Source organism: Halichoerus grypus, chromosome 4 (assembly GCF_964656455.1).
Source record: "Halichoerus grypus chromosome 4, mHalGry1.hap1.1, whole genome shotgun sequence".
NCBI classification, from domain to species: domain Eukaryota; kingdom Metazoa; phylum Chordata; class Mammalia; order Carnivora; family Phocidae; genus Halichoerus; species Halichoerus grypus.
Genome location: NC_135715.1, coordinates 144,539,586 through 144,564,327, shown reverse-complemented (window position 1 = coordinate 144,564,327; position 24,742 = coordinate 144,539,586). Strand labels below are relative to the sequence as shown.

The 24,742-nt window shown below is 37.9% G+C and overlaps 2 protein-coding genes and 1 long non-coding RNA gene across 6 annotated transcripts in view; 1 reads left to right on the top strand and 2 right to left on the bottom strand.

Moving 5' to 3' along the window:
- The window catches only part of NUP35 (nucleoporin 35), a 40,114-nt gene extending 38,407 nt beyond the window's left edge, over positions 1-1,707 (bottom strand). The window contains exon 1 of the mRNA XM_036072867.2: positions 1,577-1,707. Within this exon, the coding sequence (XP_035928760.1) occupies positions 1,577-1,616 (40 nt within the window). The 5' untranslated portion in view covers positions 1,617-1,707. The remainder of the gene's footprint in view (positions 1-1,576) is intronic.
- LOC144381637 (uncharacterized) lies at positions 1,225-24,707 on the top strand. The gene is made up of 4 exons (XR_013447252.1): positions 1,225-1,279; positions 1,526-1,684; positions 2,596-2,625; positions 24,440-24,707. It is a non-coding gene; the product is annotated as an uncharacterized LOC144381637 (long non-coding RNA).
- Positions 1,705-24,742, bottom strand: part of DUSP19 (dual specificity phosphatase 19) — a 44,574-nt gene continuing 21,536 nt past the window's right edge. Inside the window, exons 4-5 of one of the 4 annotated variants that reach the window (XR_004911057.2) lie at positions 5,759-5,958; positions 1,705-1,988 (exon numbers count right to left, since the gene is read on the bottom strand). Coding sequence is in view for 1 of the 4 variants with exons in the window: in XM_036072869.2 (XP_035928762.1) it covers positions 24,362-24,601 (240 nt within the window). In the remaining 3 variants the exon portion in view is untranslated. Of the gene's footprint in view, positions 1,989-5,758; positions 5,959-24,287; positions 24,602-24,742 lie in introns of those variants that run through there. The other 3 variants (XM_036072872.2, XM_036072869.2, XM_036072870.2) reach the window with 3 other exon arrangements.

The following is a 24,742-nucleotide window of genomic DNA, read 5'->3' as shown; positions in this document are numbered from 1 at the left end:
TCTTACTCAGCTAGCACTGTTTGCTCAAGTAACCCTTAATTTTAATATAACATTAGGTGCTGGGAAAATTATTTATTCTTCACCTGCAATACCTGCAATATGTGGACTTGAACAATTAATACCAGCAAATGTCGGCTTTCTAACCAGACAATGAACAGGGACAAGTTTATTCACATTTGCAGCCCCAAGAAATAGTATGATTACCAAAATGTTTTGTTAAATAGAACACTTTGGAACTGGAAATGAATGGTCTCCTGCTCTCTAAAATAACACAAAACATAAATACCTAGACCAACATCTGTACATAAGTTTAAAGGTAGCAGAGTTTAAATGTCCGCACTGACATTATGCATTTAGTTTTTTATGACTAATACTAAAACAATTCAAGTTTACCCTAGTCTCAAAAGAAACATTTTGCACAAAGCATGGCAAGCACTAAACACCCTTCAAATCTAAAAACACCCAAAAAACTCATTCTACAAACACGTATCGCGCTTGCTCTCTTTTCCAAGCTCCGAATGTTGTAGCTTAATTTTTTTTTTAATTTTATTTATTTATTTATTTATTTATTAGAGAGTGAGCAGGAGAGAAACAGCATGAGAGGGGAGAGGGTCAGAGGGAGAAGCAGGCTCCCCGCTGAGCCGGGAGCCCGATGTGGGACTCGATCCCAGGACCCTGGGATCATGACCTGAGCTGAAGGCAGTTGCTTAACCAACTGAGCCACCCAGGCGCCCTGTAGCTTAATTTTCAAATGCGTCTCTGTGATAGCAATTTTCTGCTCTAAAAATTTTGACGGTTCTCACAAGTGCCAAAAGTCAGGAAAAAAAAAAAAAAGGAAATCGACATCCTGTTCACTTTTATTTTTCAACGACAACATTTTCAGCAAGGCTCTCCGTTAAACAATGGAAATTTTTTTAAAAAATTCATTACGTGACTGATTAGTAGAAAAGACCTCCTACAAAGTCACTTCCCCAAGATAAAGGCGGGAAAATGGTACGAACTGCTGGCCTCCTATTAACGCCAATATCTCCATAGCTATCATCAACGGGTTAAATGTCACACGATTCAAGTTTCTATTAATAACAGATTCCTTTTACAAGGCCCAGGAGAGGGAAAGAATCAAACAGGAACTAAAAGCCCTGGTGACCAAAAAACCGTAAACTGTAACCACATTCCAGGGCACCGCCCACCCACGTGTACGCCGGTCAGTTCCTTCCCACCAAAGCCTCTGCGAATCTGGGAACCCAGCATTGCGTCCCCAGCCCCGGGAGGGTCTCAGGTATGGGCAGGTCGAGCGCAGCCCGCGTGTGGGGGGGAACAAAACGGCGTAGTAACCACTAGACAGTCATTTCCACACCCTACCCAGAGCCCGCAGCTTCCCGGAGCCGCCTTGCTGGCTGCAGGGTGGCGACGCCCTGAGCAAGGGGACAACTAGAAACTTGGGGGTGAACCAGGGGCTTGTCCCCGCGACCGAAACTAGCAAAGAGCCTGATGACTACTGGCTTTCAATCTTGCTTGCTCCCAGGCCTACGGCGTGGATCGCAGCGCCAGAGAGAAAAAGCAGTTTTTCACTCACCCAACGTGGGCGCCTGGGGTTCCACAGCAAAGGCTGCCATCGCAGCACCAACTACACTTTGCCCCGGACCTTCCCGATTTTCAAAAATGGCGGAAACTCTCCCCACGGGTAAGGGCGCGCTGCCTTATGAGGTTGCGTAACTTCCGGACTTGCGCTGTACGTGTGCTGTGGGCGCTGCAGCCGTCATTTTGGAAACGGGCGAAGGTCTTTGCACAGTCTCTGCGTTTCCAAAAAGCGTTTAGCGGGGAATGTGAAGAACCACGGTAGAAACGATGGTTCTGGGGACGCTGTGCGCCTCCTGAATTGTTGGTGCTTGAGTTTCGTGGAAGCACAAGTTCTTTTACTCACGGTTTTATAATTTGCGTTGAGTTTACCCAGTACCCTGTCATCTTTCAGCTTTTCCAAGGGACACCTGGAAAAATTACCGTAATGAAGCAGTTGGTGCCGTTTTCCAATATTGATTTCGGGCTTAGAGTATGAGTCCCATTCTCAAAGTGTACTTCCTACCGTCTCTATGCCATTTAAAAGAACACGTTATTATAGAGGCATAATTTAACATTAACATTAAGCATAATGCATATGCCTTTTTGTTACACAGAAAAGATTTTAAACGATGTATGATAGTAATGAACACACGTGAACCCAACACACTGGAGAATCCTGTGTGCTCTTTCCATCCTCCCCCCACTTTGCTGCTTTTCTTTAGAGGGTCTTCAAATATAGGTTACACACACTCACATTCTATATCTTTATGTGCAAAAATGTTTAGTTTTGCTCACTAACTTTATGAAAATGATATGCTGCATGTATATATTTTGAGATGCTCTCTGCTCCATAACAAATTCATTATACTCTAAATATCCACCCATCCTCCCTCCCTCTTTCCTCTGGGATTTCCTGAAATCCCAAATCCAGCAAGAATGTTGTAATTGAGTGAGGTAATAACAATTCCAGCATTACTTAATTTCTGGCAAGTTCCCAGAAACCAAACTTAAAACCAATTTATTTTTTTTTAACAGGTGTGGGGGTTGAATTGTGTCCTTAAAAAGGTATGTTCAAGGTCTAACTTCCAGTATATATATATGTGACCTTATTTGGAAATAAGGTCTTTGTAGATGTAACCAAGTTCAGATGAGGTCATACTACATTAGGACAAATTTGGCGGCTAAACCAACAAAAATTTATCTTTTATAGTTCTGAGGCCAGAAATTTGAAATGAGTCTTATGGGGCCAATATCAAGGTGTCAGCAAGACTAGTTTCTTCTGGAGGATTCAGGGGAAAATCTATTTCCTTGGACTCATAGCTCCTTCTTTCCAGTGGTATAGCATCTTCTATCTATAGCATCTTCTTCTATAGCATCATATCTCCTTCAAAGCCAGTGGTATAGCATCTTCTATCTTCCTGACACTGCTTCTCTCTGCTTCTGGCATCACATGCACTTCTTCTGTCGTAAACTCTCCCTGTCCCTTCCTCTGATAAGGACATTTGTGATTATATTTAGGGCCCACTGAGATAATCCAGGATAATCTTCTCACTTCAACATCCAGTTGTACTGAGTAAGTCAATAGTCATATCTGCAAAGCACCTTTTGCCATGTCAGGTAACATTCATAGGTTCCAGAGATTAGAGTGAAGATGCCTTCCGGGGCTATCATTCAGCCCAACACACCCACCAATCCCCTTTTTAGAATGAAGGTACCGGGCACCTGGGTGGCTCAGTTGGTTAAGCATCTGCCTTCGGCTCAGGTCATGATCCCCAAGTCCTGGGATCAAGTCCCACATCGGGCTCTTTGCTCAGCAGGGAGTCTGCTTCTCCCTCTCACTCTCCCTCTCTCTCAAATAAATAAAATCTTTAAAAAAAAATAGAATGAAGGTACCAAGAAGGGTTCATAAATGAAGGAATTTCTATATAAATTGTGATGTAGCCAAACAAAAGAACATTATACACCTGTTAAAAAGCATGAGATATATTTGATGAGTGTGTATATTGACCTAGAAAAATCTTCATGATTAATATACTGAAAGAAGCAATTTGAAAAATATATATGGCATTTTATCTTATTTCTTTAAAAGAATATTTGGATACATATGCAAAGGGGTGGGGGGAATGCTTATTTAAATAAAGGAAGAAGTTGAAAAACATTTGTGCCGAACTATTAACAGGGAAGATGGAGTGGGAGAGGCGTTTGTAGAATGGAGTGCTTAAGAAGGGCCTTTAACTTATTCTTTATAACGTTTTAGTGGTTGATTATAGGTGCTATTTACTATTGTTATTGTTCTTCCAATTTGGGGGGCACCTGGGTGGCCCAGTCGGTTAAGCGTCTGTCTTCAGCTCAGGTCATGATCTCTGGGTCCTGGGAAAGAGCCCTGCATCAGGCTTCCTGCTCAGCAGGGAGTCTGCTTCTCTCTCTCTCTCCCTCTGCCTCTCCCCACCACTCGTTCTCTCTGTCTCAAATAAACAAAATCTTTTAAAAAAAAAAAAGCAACTTATTTTTTTTTGAAGAAAGAAAGTCATTTTCCTTTCTTCACTTGCATTTCAATCTTCTACCCTTTCAACTTGCTCTTTCTTATCAAGTTATAAAGATGCCCAGTTTGCCCTATCAAAAAACCTTCTCTAGACCTTGTTTCTTCTTCTAGATACCATGCACTAATTTCACTCACATTCTTCTCTTTTTTTCAAGATCTCAAAAGAAGGGTCTATAGACTTTAGTAGATGATCTCTTTCCCTAACATCTCCATCTCGTTTTTTAATTCTTTACATACTGGCCCCTGTGTAAATCCTCTTTTGAAACCACTGATGCCAACTCTTTCTCCTAATTGCCAAGTCAAGGCCTGCCTCTTTGACATCTGCAGTATTTAACAGCTTTGACAATCTTTTCCTCAATACAAATGTTTTTTCCTATTTTGGTGATGCTACATTTTCCATTTCTCCTTACAACTTTGTCCTCTTTCCCAAACTTTTCTGTACCTGATTCCATTTCATTCTAACCTGGACATATTATTGTTAGTCAAAACTTGGTCCCCCCTCTCTTCTCATCTGTGCAGTTAATGCCCTACCACTCTCTAAGGCCAAATGCTACTTTTCTAGATGCTTGCTGAACAATCTACCAGCATATAAAACCTCAAAAACAAACTCATCTTACCCCTAAAACCAGCCCCATTGCATTTGTCCCTTTTTCTTTTAGTCTCTTAGAAACCCAAAATTAAAATCCTAACATGTTAAAGCAGAATTTAAGGTCAAACAGACTTGAATTCAGAGCCCAACTTGCCCACTTAAATCCTATATTACTTGGATTTGTACTGAATATCTCCAGATTTTATTTTCTGTAAAATAGAAACAATACCTTAAAAGGTAAACTACAATCTTTAACAATATTTCATGTTCACCATATTCTTCTATACATGAATATTATTATCTTAATTACAATACTGGTTTTCCTACTTTCCTTTCTGAGCATATTAAATAAAATTTCCCGTAAAGTGGAACACCTATTCCCTAGTTCTATTCTGGATTCATGGTTCCCTGAAGCCTGCCCTCTAATGACATAAGATTTCATCAAAGTGCTGTTTTTGTAGACTACTGATATTCAAACTTAGATGAGGGAACCCTTTCTTTAAACAAAGTATGGTGCAGATACTTACTACATACAACAGAACTGCTCTTGTTGGAAAAAAATGGGAAGAATATGAGGCCCCATTAACTCATCAGGCTCTTGTGCCCTAAACTGTCTATGGACCATCACACCTCCAGGTGACCCCTGAAACCCCTGGGTAGAGTACTTGGGGCTACAGAGAGCCCAACTTGAAAATTAGTTCTGGGCATTATGTATATTTCAACTTTCTTCTAAAGTCAAAACAAATTTGTTAGAATTCAGAAATATATGAAATCTCAAAATTTATTTATGTTCAATAAATTTGATATATTCACAGCCAAACTGCTGTGATATATATATCATATATACTCAATACTGATATATATATCATATATACTCAATACTCAGTACCTACTTACGTTTATCAATATGCAGTATTTATATATAAGCATAAATTCATTCTCCTAAAAGCTCCCCGCTCCCCGTTCAGTCTATTCTAAAAATAAAAACAAAGAACTTTTTAAAATTAAAGTGGAGAAAAAAAGATATCCACCTTTAAGAAAACTTTAAGAATAGGACAGTTTATCACCTTCAGAAAGAAAGCAAGGAGAGGAAGCATCTTATCCATGTTCTCCTCATCTCAGCCTTTGGCAGTTTGTGTAGCATGGTCTGCCGGTCACTTAGACTGTGATGTGACATAAAGCACACAGAGGAGTCATGACTTCATAGGGCCCAAGGACAAGTGATCTCCAAGAGACTTTTGTGATGTTTAAGATGTAGGGAACATGTCTAGAAAAATACAAATCCATTAGTTACTATTTGCATTATCTGACTTTTATAAATAATCACCAAAGCCATGTCTTTATAAATTAAAAATAAACTATTACATTTAGGAATGTATGAGTTTTGTCTTATCATTTCATTACAGTAAACAACTGGCAGAAAGGGGGCAGCCAAATGTCGGGAAACATCAAGTTAGCTGATTCACCTGTTGTTTTTAAATCAATTAAATGGTTCCTTGCATCTGTTGGAAGTGAAAAAGTAACATCAAAATTTGTATAACTTTGAGAGGGAGGGATGAATAGGTGCAACCCAGAGGACTTTTAGGGCAGTGAAACTACCTTGTATGATACATAATAGTGGATACATGTCATTACAAATTTGTTCAAACCACAGAATATACAACAGGAAGAGTGAACCCTAATATAAACGATGGATTTTAGATGATAAGGGTGTGTCAGTGTAGGTTCACCAGTCATAACAAATGTACCATTCTGGTGGGAGGTGGTGGGGAGGTTAGCATGGGCACAGGGCACGTGGGAAATTAGCTGTGAATTTATTTTTATTTTTATTTTTTAAAGATTTTATTTATTTATTTGACAGAGAGAGAGGTAGCGAGAGCAGGAACACAAGCAGGGGGAGTGGGAGAGGGAGAAGCAGGCCTCCCGCCGAGCAGGGAGCCCGATGTGGGACTCGATCCCAGGACCCTGGGATCATGACCTGAGCCGAAGGCAGACGCTTAACGACTGAGCCACCCAGGCGCCCGTAGCTGTGAATTTAAAACTGCTCTAAAAAATAAGGTATATTTTTTAAAAACTCATATAACTTTCAGGTGTAATTTTATTCCTTGCTTTTATGTTGGAACTATCATATAGATTTAATCAGATATTTGAAAGCCCTGTGGAAGTTTATAGCAAGCAAAATAGACAGCTTTGAAAAAAAAATAGGATTGATTTTAGAAAGAGCTTTGTCTGGGATTTGCCTTGAAATAATCTATTGGGATGGTGAGGGCAGGAGCAGGGAAGGAGCATAATGGCTAAAGGTATCCTTTAAACAAGAAAAGCCATGGGGTGATAATTACTGGTGGGTAATTGATTATGCTATTCTCTACAATTTTGTGTATGTTTGACATTTTCCCTAATTAATTCTTTTTTTATTCAATAAGCCTAAATTCTAAGATGTTTAAGGGTCATACATTTTGCCCCAATTTATGTAAAAAACTGTGAGCAAAAAAAAAAAATCAATGGAAAAATAAATCTTTTCTTACTTGACAGTGTCTTCATTTAGAAAAGCAGCATTTTGTTGAGGACAGGAGTAAATCTTGATTTTAAATAATAGTATGTGACATTAAAATCTCTAAAAGTTAGCTCTTTTATCTGAATAGTGGAAATAATAGTAACTACCTCATATGTAATACATTGACGTATTCACCTAATGATAGATATATAAAATATATATTCAGTAACTGAAATTTATCCTAATGTTCTTATCTGTCATTCAGCATATTACAAAGCTTTTAATAAACTAATTTGGCTTCTTTATCCATTAACCCACCAAACAGCTCTTGCCAGGGTCACCAAAGATCTCCATGAAACTGAATCCAAGACATTTTCAGTCCTCATGTTAAATAAATCTCAACAGCATTACTTCACATTAAATACTCTTTGAAATTCTCCTTAGTTTCTTTCATATTATACTCTCTTGGTTTTCCTCCTACCTCTTGGATCATATGGCTAAGTTTCTTTTCTTGACTCATCCTTCCTTCCTTCCCTATCCAGCCTTTAAATGTTGTTGTTCCCCAAGTTTCAGTCTAGTGGTCTGTTTTTTTTTTTTTTTTAAAGATTTTATTTATTTATTTGACAGAGAGAGACTTAGCGAGAGAGGGGACACAAGCGGGGGGAGTGGGAAAGGGAGAAGCAGGCCTCCCGCTGAGCAGGGAGCCCAATGTGGGGCTCGATCCCAGGATCCTGGGATCATGACCTGAACCGAAGGCAGACGCTTAAAGACTGAGCCACCCAGGTGCCCCCCCCTTTTTTTTTAAGATTTTATTTATTTGTTTGAGAAAGAGAGAGAGCAGGAGTAGGGGGAGGGGCAGAGGGAGAGGCAGACTCCCTGCTGAGCAGGGAGCCCAAGTTGGGGCCTGACCCCGGAACCCAGGATCATGACCGGAGCGGAAGGCAGACACTTAACCGACTGAGCCACCCAGTGTTCCCTTGTGGTCTGGTCTTACTCAAAACTCTTTCCCTGTGTGATGTCACCTGTGTCCATTCCCTCAGCAACTCTCAATTCATACCACCAACCCAGATCATTCTCTGAGGTCCGAATTTATATATCCAATTGCCTCTATGACATCCGCACTTCGATATTTCAAAGGCACCCCAAAATCAAATATAAAAACCCAAACTCAAGATCTTTTCTGTAAAACATGAATATTTATCTCAGAGAAAGACACCACCAGCTATCTAGCTGGAAAAGCCTGAAACCTGGGAATGGTCTTGACAACCTTTTTGCAACACCAATCCGGTGTCAGGTCCTATGAATTCTGCCTTCAAATACCTTTCAAGTATATCCACTTCTTTCTGTTTTTACTGCTATAACCAGATCCCGGCTTTATCATCTGATACCTGAACTTAGCTTCCTGACCGCTCTTGTCTTTCCTCCCTGATCCATTCTCCACAATGTAGTGAGAGTGGCCTTTTAAAAGCAATATTCTGAGCAAGTTGCTCTCCTGCTTAGGACCTTTCAGGTGTTTCCACTGCTCTAAAAGACCAAAATCCGAAAGCTGCTTGCTTACAAGCCTCTACTTGACTGGCCTAACGGCTCAGCTTCACCTGACACCATCTCATCTCTTGTTCACTGCTCCAGCCACTGAGCCTTCTTTCCATTAATGTGCTGTGCTTCTTCCCTTTCCTGGGTCTTTACATGTGTTCTTCCCTCAGTCCTGAAAGATCCCCAACAACCCACTCCCCCTCAATCAGTTAACACCTACTTATCTTTTAGAACTGATCTCAAATGTCACTCAAAAGTTAGGAAAACTTTCCTGTATAACTAGACAAGACCACACTTTGAGTTATACACTTCTGTAATGTTTAAAATAATATCTATTTTCTGAAAAAGAATAAAGTATGCTTATTATACAGTTTGTAAACTATATAATAGTTTAGATTGTCACCAAAATTTAAAAGGCAATACCATTTATAATCACTCAAAGGAAAAAAGAGGGAGAGAGCTAGATTATAAACTCCATGTGGTCAGGTACTTTGGCTTTTTTGTTAATGTTTTTTAAATGAAATTTTTTATTTTGAAATACTTGCAGATTCACAGGAAGTTGTAAAAAGTAACACAGAGAGATCCCATATATGCTGTACCCAGTTTACCCCAAAGGTACATCTTGCCAAACTATAGTACAATGTCACAACCAGGATATTGAACACTGATACATCAAGACACAAGATATTTCCAGTTCCAAGAGGATCTGTCATGTTGCCCTTTTATAACGACAGCCACTTCCCTCTGCTGCTGCCAACTTCTTTTTTTCTGCCAACCACTAATCTGTTCTCTGTTTCTATAATTTTGTCATTTTGAGAATGTTATATAAATGAAATAATACAGTGTGTAACATGTGAGGATTGGCTTTCCACTTAGCATAACTCTCTGGAGGTTCACCCAGGTTGTTGCAAGTGTCACAGTTCATTTCGTTTTATTGGTTCGTAGTGTTGCATGGTATGGATGTGCTACCACCACGGTATGGCTAATTGTTCAGTCGCTGAAGAACATCTAGGTTGTTTCCAGTTTGGGCTATTATAAATAAAGCTGCTCTCAACATTCATGTACAGGTTTTTGTGTTAATGTACATTGTCTTTTCTCTGAGGAAAATGACCAGGATTACAGTTGCCAGGCCTTGTGGTAGTTGCATGTTTAGCTTTTTGAAGCTAAACTGCCAAACTGTTTTCCAGAGTGGCTGGACCATTTTACGGTTTCACCAGCAACATGTGAGGATCCAGTTTCTTCACATCCCTGCCAGAATTTATCGTCACTACTTTTTATCTTAACCATTCCAATAGGGATGTGGTGATATCTCATTGTGGTTCTACCTTGCACCTTCCTGATGTCTAATGATGTTGAACACCTTATCATGTGCTTATTTACCATATGTATATCCTCTTCAGTAAAATGTCTCTTCATATCTTCTGTCCATTTCTAATTTGATGGATTTTTTACTATTGACTCCTGAGAGTTCTTTATATATTCTGTATACTAGTCTTTTGTTGGATATATGGTTTCCAAATACTTACTTCCACTCTGTAGCTTATCTTTTCAACCTTTTAATAAGGTCTTCCACAGAGTAAAATTTTAAATCTTGATTAAGTCCAGTTTATAAATTTTTCCTTTTATGGATCTTAAGTTTGGTGTCAAGTCTAAGAACTTTTTGCCTAGCACCAGATCCCAAAGATTCTCTTCTATTCTTTTCTAGAATTTTTATAGTTTAACATTTAACTTTGTGCTCCATTTTGAATTGATTTTTGTTGAAGGTATTAGACTACATCAAAGTTCATTGTTTAAGCTATGGAAATCCAGATATCCAATTGCTCCAGCACCATTTGTTGAAAAGGCTATCTTTCTTTGTTTGAATTGCTTTTGTCAAAAGTCAATTGAGTGTGTTTGTGTGAGTCTATTTCCAGGGTTCTCTGTTCTTTTTTGTTCCATTGATCATTGTGTCTATCTCTCTGCCAATGCCACACAATCTTGATTACTGTAGTGGTATAGTAAGTCTTATATCTATATGATAAGTACTGCTATCGCTATATAATAAGCATACTTTATTCTTTTTCAGAATTGTAGCTATTCTTGTTCCTTGCCTTTCCATATACATTTTAGAATAATCTCATTTATATCTATAAAAATTCTTGCTGAGATTTTGGTAGAAATTGCATTAAACCTATATATCCACCTGGGGAAAGTTGACATCTTTACTATGGTGAGTCTTCCAGTCAATGAACACAATATAGTTCTCCATTTATTTAGATATTCAATGTCTTTCATCAGCATTCTGAGATTTGGGGAATAGAAGTCCTATACATATTTTGTTAGATTTATATCTAACTATTTCTGTCTCTCTCTCCCTCTTTTCTCTCTCTCTCTCTCTTTTTTTTTTTTTTTTGAGTGATTATGAATGGTATTGCCTTTTAAATTTTGGTGACCAAGTGTTCATTGCTAGTATGCAGAAATACAGTTAATTTTAGATATTTATCTGGTATGCTACAACCTTGCTGAACTTTAACTTATTCTAGTCCTTTTGTAGATTCTTTGGAATTTTTTATGTAGACTACAGTACTGTCTGCAAAATGAAGACTTATTTCTTCTTCTCTGATCTGTAAACCTTTTATTTCCTTTTCTTCATTTATTGCACTGGCTAGAAACTGAAGCAATATATTGACGAAGAGTGGTGAGAATGCACATCCTTGCCTTGTTCCCAATTTAAAAGAAAAATAAAGAAGAAGCATGCAGACTTTCACCATTAAGTATGTTAGCTATAGATTTTTTGTAGCTCCTCTTTATCAAGTTGAGAAAGTTCTCTATTTTTCTTATTTTTCTGGGAGGATGCTGAGTCGGTGTTGAAGTTTGTCAAATACTTTTTCTGCATTGATTGACATGATCATGTGAGTTTTCTTCTTTGCCTGGTATAACAAAAGAGAATGACTTGATGCCTAATTTGCTCCAAGTTCCTCTGACCAAAGTACTGCAAAAGATAGACCAGTCATTGGTTGGTGTGAGTGGAGTTGAGCCTCAACTGGACCAAGAGTCTGCAATATCAAGGAGCCATACACTTGTGGCATTGGTCAGTTTGGGGTATTATTTATGAACAAGGTCCACAATGTTCATCCTTGCTGAATGGGAAAAGACTAAAACATTGAATTTTAGTGATGTCCCCATTTCTTAACTCTACTGAAATAGTAATTTACTTCTTAAGTAAAAGTTTTATGAATGCTTCTTTTATCTGTAAATAATAACAATTGTAGGTTATGTTAGTACTTACTTTAAAAAAAGAAAAAGAGTCTTCTTGAGATCTAAATAAGTGCTTAACCAATTCTAAGGAGATGGACTATATAGTGAGAATTTTCATTCCTAGGCTACTAATCATATGGAAATCTACTTTAATTTTTTTCAATTGAGTGCCTACTATTAAGCTAGGTGCTATCATTGTAATTTCTTCAATAATCTTACTTAATCTTATTGTAATAATAATTGCAACACCTTTCAATCAAGAAATGAAAAGTTAACATTCAATTGTTAATTCTCTCAACTTTCTTGTGAGGACAGTTAATAAACAGCTTACCCATGTTACAGATACAGTCATCCGAAGGCTCCATACCTTCATGGAATAGAAAATATCAACACTTTTTTTCTTTAAATATCAGGCTTGACTAATATTTTTTAATTAATATTTTAAAAGAATAAGGTTCTTTTTGAAAATCACTAATAAAACATTCACTACCTATATTTGAATATATATTATACATTATATGATATATATCCTCAGCTTGATCAAAACTTATATGATATATATCCTCAGCTTGATCAAAACATAAGCTGCACATTGGGGAAGGAAGTTTTATTTATTTATTTTTTTAAAAGATTTTATTTATTTATTTGACAGAGAGAGACACAGCAAGAGAGGGAACACAAGCAGGGGGAGTGGGAGAGGGAGAAGCAGACTTCCCGCAGAGCAGGGAGCCCGATGCGGGGCTCGATCCCAGGACCCTGGGATCAAGACCTGAGCCGAAGGCACACAATTAATGACTGAGCCACCCAGGCACCCCAGGGGAAGGAAGTTTTAAAACTATGATTTTTGCAGCAACCTCTTTGACATCAAACATAGCAACTTCTTACTAGACACATCTCCGAAGGCAAGGGAAACAAAAGCAAAAATGAACTATTGAGACTTTTGCAGATAAAAAGCTTTTGCACAGCGAAGGAAACAATCAACAAAACTAAAAGGCAACCTTCAGAATGGGAAGAGATATTTGCAAATGACATATGTGATAAAGGGTTAGTATCCAAAATCTGTAAAGAACTTATCAAACTGAACACCCAAAAAACAAGTAACCCAGTTAAGAAATGGGCAGAAGACATGAATAGGCATTTTTCCAAAGAAGACATACAGATCACTAACAGATACATGAAAAGATGCTCAACATCACTCGTCATCATGAAAATACAAATCAAAACTACAATGAGATATCACCTCACCCCTGTCGGAATGGCTAAAATTAACAATACAGGAAACAACAGGTGTTGGCAAGGATATGGAGAAAGGGCAACCCTCTCGCATTATTTGTGGGAATGCAAACTGGTGCAGCCACTGGGAAACAGAATGGAGGTTCCTCAAAAAGTTAAAAATAGGGGTGCCTATGTGGGTGGTTGGCTTTGTTTTGTTACATTTCGCAGAAGAAATAGAACTAATGGAGTTCTGGGGTGCCTGGGTGGCTCAGTCGTTAAGCATCTGCCTTCAGCTCAGGTCATGATCCTAGGGTCCTGGGATCGAGCCCCGCATCGGGCTCCCTGCTCAGTGGGAGGCCTGCTTCTCCCTCTCCCACTCCCCCTGCTTGTGTTCCCTCTCTTGCTGTGTCTCTCTGTCAAATGAATAAATAAAATCTTTAAAAAATAAAATAAAATAGGAAAAAAATCTCACCAGCAGAAGGCTAAGAGATCAATGTAGATAATATCTGATTATTACTTAACGGTATTACTTTGAACACAAGCTCCACAGGGGCAGGAATTTTTGTTTTGCTCACCATTGTATCCCCAGTGCCTAGAACAGTGTCTGACATGTGGTAGATGACCAATAAATATTTGTTCCATGAAAAAATAGTCTATAGGGGAGCCCCTAATATGAAATGAGTTCTTTTTATGTGATGAAAAGGTACTGAGAAAAACTGCTAATGATGTCCCCAAAGTCAGATCAGTCATATTTGAGGCATGCTGTGAGAGTGCCATACAGCTGAAGATAGGCCATTATTATCTCAGATTATTTATTTATTTAGTTAGTTAGTTAGTTAGTTAGTTAGTTAGTTAGTTAGTTAATTCGCTAGTTTAGACCGGGGGTGGAGGGCAAAGGGAGAGGGAGAGAGAATCCCAAGCAGACTCCCTGCTGAGTATGGGAGCCTGACTCTGGGCTTTATCTCACGACCCTGAGATCATGACATGAGCTGAAACCAAGACTCGGAGGCTTAACTGACTGCACCACCCAGGCACCCCATCATATCAGTTTAAAAAAAAAAAAGTTAAAGGAGAACACTGTAAATTATACATAAAAAGCTATTGTTATGGGAAATTACACATTTCTGAATCCTGGGAAAAGTTTATAAATCTTTTTGCTTCTGAGCACTTATAGAAAGGATACACCAGAGAAAACTTTGTTTTATGAAGTCATGGCCGATAAAGAACCACTTCTTTCAGTGATGGAATTACTAGGTTGCTGGATGGAGAAAAGTAAGGCATAGGAAAGAAAAAAAAAAAAAACCACACTAGCCTTGTAAACCGTACAAAAGAGTTTACTTAGGGGAAGGATTACAATTGTTTAAATGGTTGATTAACTTGAAAAGGAAAATTCAACTAAGAGAGCTGAGTCTAATGATATGTAGTAATATGCAGAATTGCTCTATCCTAGACAATCCAACCCTTTTGTCAATAACCTGAATAAAGATAGACATAGCATTCTTACGAAGTTCACAGATTTTATGAAACCAAAAATAATAATATGGTGGGTGGCAGAATCAAGATCCCAAATGATTTGCAGTGTTTAGCATGCTAGATATTCTCTCTTGGATCCTATAGATTTACTATCTTTTTCTATTCTGCTGTGCACCTCAGGAGATCTATATATAAAGACTGTGTCATCTTGGGTTCCACTGACTTCCTGCTTCCAGCTGAGTCAGCCAATTAAAGTCACAGGGAAGAGATCGGAGGAGGGGAGGAGAGAGAATTCCAGGTACGCATTTCCAGGGCTCCCTCCCTGTCAGGCCACAGTTTGGCAGTGGCTGTGTGCCTCTACCTAAGGCCACTGCTCCCTCCTATCCGGCATACCTCTCCATGGCTACAAGTTTCCCAATGTTCTGGTAACTTCTCTGACCCACTCGACTTTCTGTCCAAGAGGTTGCAATGGCTGTCTACTATTGCTAGATTCAAGGTGCTTCTCCATCTCCTGAATGTTCCCTCTGTCCACACCTTTGTAATTTGACCCTTTATTAAATTATCCTTAATTCCTTTTTGAGTAAGCCATCTTCCCCCCTAGTTTTAAATTCTACTTGGGGGGGGGGGGCAAAGAAAAAGTGCAAGATGGAGATGTGAAAAAAAAGCAGGATCAAAAAAAATTATAATTAGATGTGCAATATGAGACTCTAAGTAATGTGATGAGGCTCCTGAGAAAGCATTTAACTTTGAGTTGCCCTAGTGCATCTATCAGTGACCAAAACAAGAGAAGTCATACTCACATATACCTGGGTCTGTTGTTTTGTACTCTACTCTGTGCCACTGATCTATTTGTTTCTCTTTGTGTGAAAATCACTCTATTGAATGATGCTAGTTACTATTGGGGGCATTTGGGGACTTTGTGTTTTTAATGGTGGGGGTAGAGGAAATGCTCCTGTATTCTTAGTAGCTATCTGCCTCACTAGGCAAAGCACTTACATCCCTGTTTTAACTAGTGGCTAAAGCCCCCCACTGCTGATTATTTAGCAAAAGTGGGGAGGAGCCGGCCAAATGCCCAACTCACCTCCCAACCCTTATACCCAGCCCACACCAACACACTCTCCCCAGACAATATCCATCCATAGCCTCAGCTTAGAGCAATTCTGGAATGACACCATCTCCAAAGGAGTCCTAAGTATACATGATTTGTGGTTTCTTTTATCCTTAATCCCACATTCTATCTTTCAGAAATTGCTCAAAATTTCTACTCTACTGGTGACATTGTTTCTCTCTTTCCTGTGCTCTTGAAGATTTACATATTTATCTATCTTTCTAGTCATTTCTAAGGGAGTAGGTTTATCAGATGAGGCTGCCAGCTGGATCCAACCCCAGTAACTATTATACTTTTAGTACTTTAATAATAGTAACTAATACTTACTGAGAACAATCTGCCAGGTACTGTGCTAAAAGATTAGCTTCTATTATCTCCATCTCTAAAACAACTTAATGAAGAGACCTAGAGATGTTAACTTACCCACGTAAGAAATGGAGTAGAAATTTAAATTAAGACAATCTGACTTCAGAGCTCAGGCTCTTATTTCAGAAAAAACACATTTGCTTTTATAAAAAGTATATATAAACAAATCTCTAGTGGCAAGACATTATCTGTTTTCATTTACCCCTCAGAGTTCACGAAGTTGCACAGCAGTAATTACAATGATTATTAAGTAATTCACAAATTTAGGAGAAGAACTGAACTATAGAAAGAGGGGAATAGGCGCTTAGAGAGTGCAAGCAATGGAACACATTTCCTCTCCTGCTGATATGCAAGTGAAAGAGTGGGTAAAAAACAAGAATAAAAGCAAATTGTACTATTTGTGTGTTTTTTTAACTGAAGAATTCATCGCTCTGTAGATAATAAGCATTAACAAAATCAGGTCATTGGGTATATATTCTTACATTGGACACCATTTATATTGATAGAATTAAACCCTCAAAAATATTCCAATACTAATTGCAATTTGAGCTGTTATTATGCTAATCTGCATGATTGTAGCATAACTTGAACTGCTGTTAGAAATACTCCACACGAACCATTACTAAAATAATTGTACACTATAGGCTGGATCAGCCTGGATCCAATCAGTAGAGATAAACCACACACTAATTTGAACAGGGAAAGTTTAATAAAGGTTTATTAACTATAACAGGATTGGAGTAATGAGTGATTGTTTAGAAAGAAGTCTAAACAATATAGGAAGAGCAGATAAAAGAGCAGCCACCACGCCTGAGGCTGAGAGTTCAAGGAAGAACACTCCCGGGGTTACAATCTGAATCTTGTTGCAGAGGGAAGCCATGGCTCCCTGGATGGCAGAGATAGTGCTGTGATGTTGACTGGTAGAACTTGCTGGGAGGTCACCCTCTAGGGTGCCGGGCAAAGCTGTCGACAGGGAGATGTCTCACCATAGGCACTACTACAAAACCACCCCAGGGAATTATCTGGGAAGCTGCTGGCCCCTGGGCGTTCCAGGAGCCAAGCACTGGAAGAGCCACCCGCACCACAAGACCGGGTGGCAGAGAAGCCGTGAGCACCATAGGACCCCGGCTGTACCGCCAGAGAACGGTCCATACTGCAGGAGCCTACCTCGGGAGCAGATCAGACCTTCCTCCTGAAGGGTCTCTCCAACACAGTGCCTTCCACTGACAAAACTCAGCATCATACCAGTTGTCAAAGGAAAAAAATCCTTCAATGGCCCATCCTCCTTTTTGCAGAAGCAATGAAGGGTGGGTTTAGAGCTGAGAGACAATAAATTGATAATCGGCACATAAACCATTGTTTTTGTATCATGAGTGAATGCAAAATACCATATACTGAATACTCTTGCTGATGTTTTGATTTCTAAATAATTTTGGTAGAAGACTTTACCTTAGGTAAAAGGCATTCATATTTGCTGCTGCTGAGTCCTACGTGGATCCTGTTTCAGACCTATCATTCCAAACTTGTCACCTTCGTGCACTATCAGATGTGGCTACCGAGGTACAGTGTGGACCGTTTGCCAGAGCTTGAACTGAAACCTGCAGTGGCCAGTATTAAACTGCCACAACGACCAGCATGCATCAGTTTTCCCCCCTTCCTTCCTCCCTCCCTTTCTTCTAACATGCAGTTTTTGAAAGACTACAATGGGATACACACTGGTATACATAAACAACATAGTAAAAACCTCTGCCCTGTTCGGGAGCCCAAGTTTTGATGGAAAAAACAACAAAGTAAGGAAGTAAAATATATAGAATGTTGGTGATAATTAGGGCATGCAGTAGGAAAGGGAGATAAAAGTGTTAGGGATGGGGGCGATTTTGAATAAGGTGTCAGAGAAGGCTTTACTAAGACTTAACACTTGAGCACAGATCGGATGTTCCTGCTGGAGAAGTATTACAGGTAGAGGGAAACGCTGGTAATGCCATAGTCTTGATTACGCGTATGCAAGCAACAGCAGAGGCCAGTGTGGCTGAAGCAGAGTGAGGGAGAAAGCAACAGCAATGAGGTCAGAGAAGTAATAATGTGTGAACATGGGAGGTAGGGGCCAGACTGTGTCCAAATAATCTCAATGCTGTCATGGCTAGAATATTCAGTAGTTTAAGAGTAATTCAGCATATTCTCTTGATTTAAAATACTAGAATTTTCTATTGAATTCTCACTGCCAATTTATCCACAGTAATGCCAATTATAAGATCTTTAGTTTTTCATTTCTTGAAGTAGCCGGCACAACAAATCTCCATAGACCTTTAACTAACTTATATTCCAAAATGTATAATTTTGTGCCTTGCCAATAGAAGGTTTAACCCAGAATGTGACAACAAGTAAGTAGTAAATCTTTTAAAACAAATAGCCTCAAAGAAATACAGATATTAATAGGGGAAAATAGTAAATGTATTATTTTTATTAAAGTATTATCAATACCTAGAAACAATTAAGGGTACATTATAAATATGGATACAAAATAAGTAGGTCAAAGAGTCACTTGAAATAGAAAACTTTAACTATGTTATTTTTAAAAGTATATCAGTGGAAACAAACCATAAATTTGTTAACTTTAAATGCCACTATATGTATTGTAAGAATATAAAACTTTAAAATCTTCTTGTTTAAATTCTTAAATAACTACAGAATAACTAAATATGTTCAGGATCCTTTGGGCATAAAAATTATTTACAGTCACCTAGCAAACCAAATACAAGTGACCTTTGAACAAAATGGGCTTAAACTACACGGGCCCTCTTACATGCAGATTTTGTTGCAGTACAGTACCATAAATGTATTTTCTCTTCATTATGATTTTAATAACATTTTTTCTCTAGATTACTTTATTGTTAGAATACAGTACATAACACATCACCTGTTTACCTTATCCGTCGTAAGGCTTCTGGTCCACTGTAGGCTATTAGTACTTAAGTTTTGGGGGAGTCAAAAGTTATACATGGATTTTTAACTATGTGGGGAGTTGATGCCCCTAACCTGTGTTGTTCAAGGATCAACTATAATTCATTATGCTGTATTTCTGTTGTTTTAAAATGTATCACGGTTTTGCTTATAGAGGTGTTAATTCATTAACTCACAGAGTAATACCATAAGACAAAATACTCTGACTTATATTCGCTACATTTTGAATATTTGGAGAAATTACTTTTGAGGGGGACTTTATACATTTGAACCATTTGAGTTACTAACAATCACACTGACAAATTCAGAAAATTTCCCCACCACCACTGAAATTATCCATCAGAATCAAAGTAGGTTCCCTATGTCACATGCAAAAAAATTTCCAAGTTCTATATCCATACATTTCAATCAGGTTCAAAAGGGAAGAAGAGATGCAGAAAAACTGCAATAACAATTTTAAATACCACATTCCATTTTCCCTTAAATATTTGGCTTTGAGTTAGTATAATGGTCTAAATTTTGCCCAAAAGAAACTAAGAAAAATATTTCTTGTTTTCCAAAAATTTAAATACTTCCTGGATTTTCAATTCAAATTATATGTAATCACAAACTTATATTAAAGTACAAAGTTAGCAGAACATTTAAAAAATATCAACCTCAAATAAATATAATTTTATCTTATGTTCCAGTACCTTTGTTCTACTCATTTTTTTCAGCTTGCTAGGAAGGCTCTAGATTTCTTTTCAATGTTTAAAAGCAAACGATATTTTCATTCCTCTTCCCTTTAAAAATGGTAGAAAAAATCTATTTTAAAACAGAGGCAAAAACTCCTTGAAACATTTTTCCTCGCCTCAAAACAGACCTATGTTTGGTATACATTTTTAGAAAAATTTTTAAAATGGGAGACAGAAGATCATAATGAAACAGTTTTCTTTTTATAAGTAACGAGGTCTGACAGAGTGACATATCCGTGGGACACACAAGAAAAATACTGTGCGTGTGTGTGTGTGTATGTGACATATATATTTATATATAACACACCATTGCCTTACATAGTACCCCTAATTTAAGAGACTGAATTACATTCACTCATCTATTTATCTATTTTAGATAGGCAAATTACTATCATTTAAGATAAAACAATACTGATGTTCAAAGTACTTCTGTAGATGATACAGAAGATATGTGTTTGCCCCATAACCAGATAACAGGCAACAACAAAGCACACAAACCAGAGACATAAATCATATACTATTCATTATGAACAAGTTCTAGTCAAGGCTTCATGTCACAACATTTAATGGCTAAAAACTAAAGAGCACCTAGCAAAAGAAAACGTATTTAAATAAATGCTTTCATGTGAGTCGAAAAGGTTCACTTAGCAAACTCTAAGCAATACTGACCATAAAGACAACATGATGTATCAGTCTCATACTTGAGAAGATTCTGTCTCCTTGGTCTGCTTCAAAGAGCTCACTGTAGGTCAGTTACATATATTTATGCTGCTTCTCAACAGAAGCAAAGTTCATAGCTTTGCATGTGATGGCATCTTGTCAGGCTATAAGCACTCTCAAAATATAATTTGCATTTATCATTTCTACTTTTTGATCATGACAGCGTAATAAAGCCTGCCTTCTCAAATACACAGAGGTACTCAACGTGCACTTTCCAACTTACACATAGGAATATGCTTGCTCTTTAGAATGTGTATTTAAGAAGAGCTTAAGACTTTCTTAATAAAATCTAGATGGCAATGAAATTTTCTAAGTCATGAAAGACTATTTGAAAGCTATTAAATAAATTCTATCCTAATTACTATAATTTTAAGTACACTTTATTCTGAATAATTCAAACAATATCTTTAAGCAAACTTACAATGTACAGAGTTTAGCCTTGCCAGTATGGAAACTTAATTTAAAAAAAAAGAAAGAAAAGAAAACTATTCAAAGCCTCTGGCCAGAGATAAAATTGTAAATGATTTTAGGCTTTCTAACAAAGTACTTAAATTTTCTTACAAAACCATAACTCTTCTTTCCTTAAAAATACATTCTCTAGTAGAATACCAAACCAGAAAAGAGATTTGAACAAATCACACCTAAAGCATGATCTTTCAGTGTAAAATATTCTCCCACAGATCCAAGGAGACCAAAAATTATGACATGTAACCCAAAAACAGAAAGCTAGGGACCCAGGATGTGAAACACCTACTATAAGAGACCAGATCACCAAAAGAACCATAAGCTCACAATCACATGAGAGAACATCTATACAAAAGCTTTAAAAATAAAAAATAAATACAGGCAATAGAATTAAGTTAAAAATAAAAATGAAAAGTAGGTACATTTTCATAAAAGGACATAAAAACTTTGTGAATACTGTAACCACTATATAAATACAGGCCTACCCCAGAGATATTGTAGGTTCAGGTCCAGACCACCACAATAAAGCAAATATTGCAACAGTGAGTCAAATGAATTTTGGGGCTTCCCAGTACATATAAAAATTACATTTACACTATACAGTAGTCTATTAAGTGTGTAATAGCATTATATCTAAAGAAATAATGTACATATCTTAATTTAAAAATACTTTATTGCTAAAAAATGCTAACCATCATCTGAGCTTTCAGTAAGCCGTAATTTTTTTGCTGGTGGAGGGTCTTGCCTTGATGTTGATGGTTGCTGACTGATCGGGGTGGTGGTTGCTGAAGGTTGGGCTGGCTGCGGCAATTTCTTAAAATAAGACAATAATGAAATTTGCCGCATTGATGGACTCTTCCTTTCGCGAACAATTTCTCTGTAGCATGAGATACTGTTTGATAGCATTTTACCCACAGTAGAACTTCTTTCAAAATTAGAGTCAATCCTTTCAAACCCTGCTGCTGCTTTATCAACTAAGTTTATGTAATATTCTAAATCCTTTGTTGTCATTTCGACAATCTTTACATCATCTTCACCAGGAGTAGATTCCATTTCAAGAAACCACTTTCTTTGCTCATCCATAGGAAGCAACTCCTCATCCATTACAGTTTTATCATGAGATTGCAGCAATTCAGTCACATCTTCAGGCTCCACTTCCAATTCTAATTCTTTTGCTATTTTCACCACATCTGCAGTTACTTCCTCCACTGAAGTCTTGAACCCCTCGAAGTCATCCATGAGGGCTGGAATCAACTTCTTCCAAACTCCTGTTAAGGTTGACATTTTGACCTCTTCCCATGAATCACGAATGTTCTTAATGGCATCTAGAATGGTGAATCCTTTCCAAAAGGTTTTCAATTTACTTTGCCCAGATCCATCAGAGGAATCACTATCTATGGCAGCTATAGCCTTACGAAATGTATTTCTTAAATAATAAGACTTGAAAGTTGAAATGACTCCTTGGTCCATGGGTTGCAGAACAGATGTCAAGTTAGCAGGCATGAAAACAACATTAATCTCATTGTACATCTCCATCAGAGCTCTTGGGTGACCAGGTGCATTGTCAATGAGCAGTAATATTTTGAAAGGAATCTTTTTTTCTGAGCAGTAGGTCTCAACTGTGGGCTTAAAATATTCAGTAAACCATGTTGTAAACAGATGTGCTGTCATGCAGGCTCTGTTATTCCATTTATAGAGTACGGGCAGAGCGGATTTAGCATAATTCTTAAGAGCTCTAGGATTTTCAGAATGGTAAATGAGCATTGGCTTCAACTTAAAGTCACCAGCTGCATTAGCCCCTAACAAGAGAGTCAGCCTGTCCTTTGAAGCTTTGAAGCCAGGCATTGACCTTTCCTCTCTAGCTATGAAAGTCCTCGATGGCATCTTCTTCCAATATAAGGCTGTTTCATCTACATTGAAAATCTGTTGTTTAGTGTAGCCACCTTCATTAATTATCCTGGTTAGATCTTCTGGATAACTTGCTGCAGTTTCTACATCAGCACTTGCTACTTCACCTTGCACTTTTATGTTATAGAGACGGCTTCTTTCCTTAAACCTCATGAACCAACCTCTGCTAGCTTCAAACCTTTCTTCTGCAGCCTCCTCACCTCTCTCAGCCTTCATAGAATTGAAGAGAGTTAGGGCCTTGCTCTGGATTAGGCTTTGGCTCAAGGGAATGTTGTGGCTGGTTTGATCTTCTATCCAGACCACTAAAACTTTCTCCATATCAGCAATAAGGCTGTTTCGCTTTCTTATCATTCGTGTGTTCACTGGAGTACCACTTTTAATTTCCTTCAAGAACTTATCCTTTGCATTTACAACTTGGCTAACTGTTTGGCGCAAGAGGCCTAGCTTCCGACCTATCTCTGCCTTTGACATGCCTTCCTCACTAAGCTTAATCATTTCTAGCTTTTGATTTAAAGTGAGAGACATGCGACTCTTCCTTTCACTTGAACACTTAGAGGCCATTGTAGGATTATTAATTGGCCTAATTTCAATATTGTTGTGTCTCAGGGAAAAAGGAGGTCCAAGGGGAGGGAGAGATGGGGGAAGGGCCAACTGATAGAACAGTCACAACACATGCAGTATTTATCAATTTTAAGTTCACTGTATTACATGGGTCTGGTTCGTGGCACCCCAAAACAATTACAATAGTAACATCAAAGATCACTGATCACAGACCACCATAACAAATACAATTATAATGAACAAGTTTGAAAGACTATGAGAATTACCAAAATGTGACACAGAGACACGAAGTGAGCAGATGCTATTGGAAAAAAATGGTGCCAATAGACTTCCTCGATGGGGGACTGCCAAGTTCGATTTGTAAAACACATAACATCTGCGAAGCACAAAAAGTGAAGTGCAATAAAATGAGGTATGCCTATATTGTGTCAACCTTCAGATTTGGGTTATCTCTTTGGGAGGTTTAAGGTATTAGTTTTTAATCTCAAATTCTTTACAAAGAAATTTACCTCCCTCTGAAATAGTAAGTCAAGTAGCACTTCAAGTTTTTTCCTTCATGGAAATGGTTGCTGGAATAGAAAAAATCCTTTCATGCTCTAATAAAGATTTTGAATTAAATCTTTTTCTTCTACAGAAATCAATTATTGGTAATACATTATCTCCTCTTAGCAAATTAAAGAAGCATTCAATCACACATTATAATACCCAAGAAAAAATGATATAACTTAAAAATGTGTTTATACACTAGTTCAAGACAATCAATTAACCTCCATTTCCACTTGAAAAACACAAGACAAAAGGAAGTTTTTACTAGTCTACTCTTCAAAAAAGGGGACCGGTGGCTATAGGGGCCAATTCAGAAATTACAGTTGTCCTTTATCTGCTGGAATGTAACTCATGAGCTGTCACCCCTTTCTAATTCCTGTATGTTGTCACATTTATTGCTTTCTTTGCCCTCTTGGTATGTACGAAGCTGCTCCATGAAGCCAGCATTTGGACATATGGAAGGCCTTGCATTTTTCACCAAAGAGAAAGCACTGGTAAATGAGATTTCTTCAGAATTCATCAGGAAACCTACTACAACTGCAGCAGCCCTGGAAACTCCTGCATTACAATGAACAAGAACCACTCCATCCTGCAATAAAATCAATCAAAAATCTCCATTATTCACTTAGAAAGGTTATTAAATCACTTGTACATTCTTATACTACCTGAAATTATTAAAATATTCCTTTTATCAATTTGTTTGACTCAATGTATTCAATTACCAAAATAC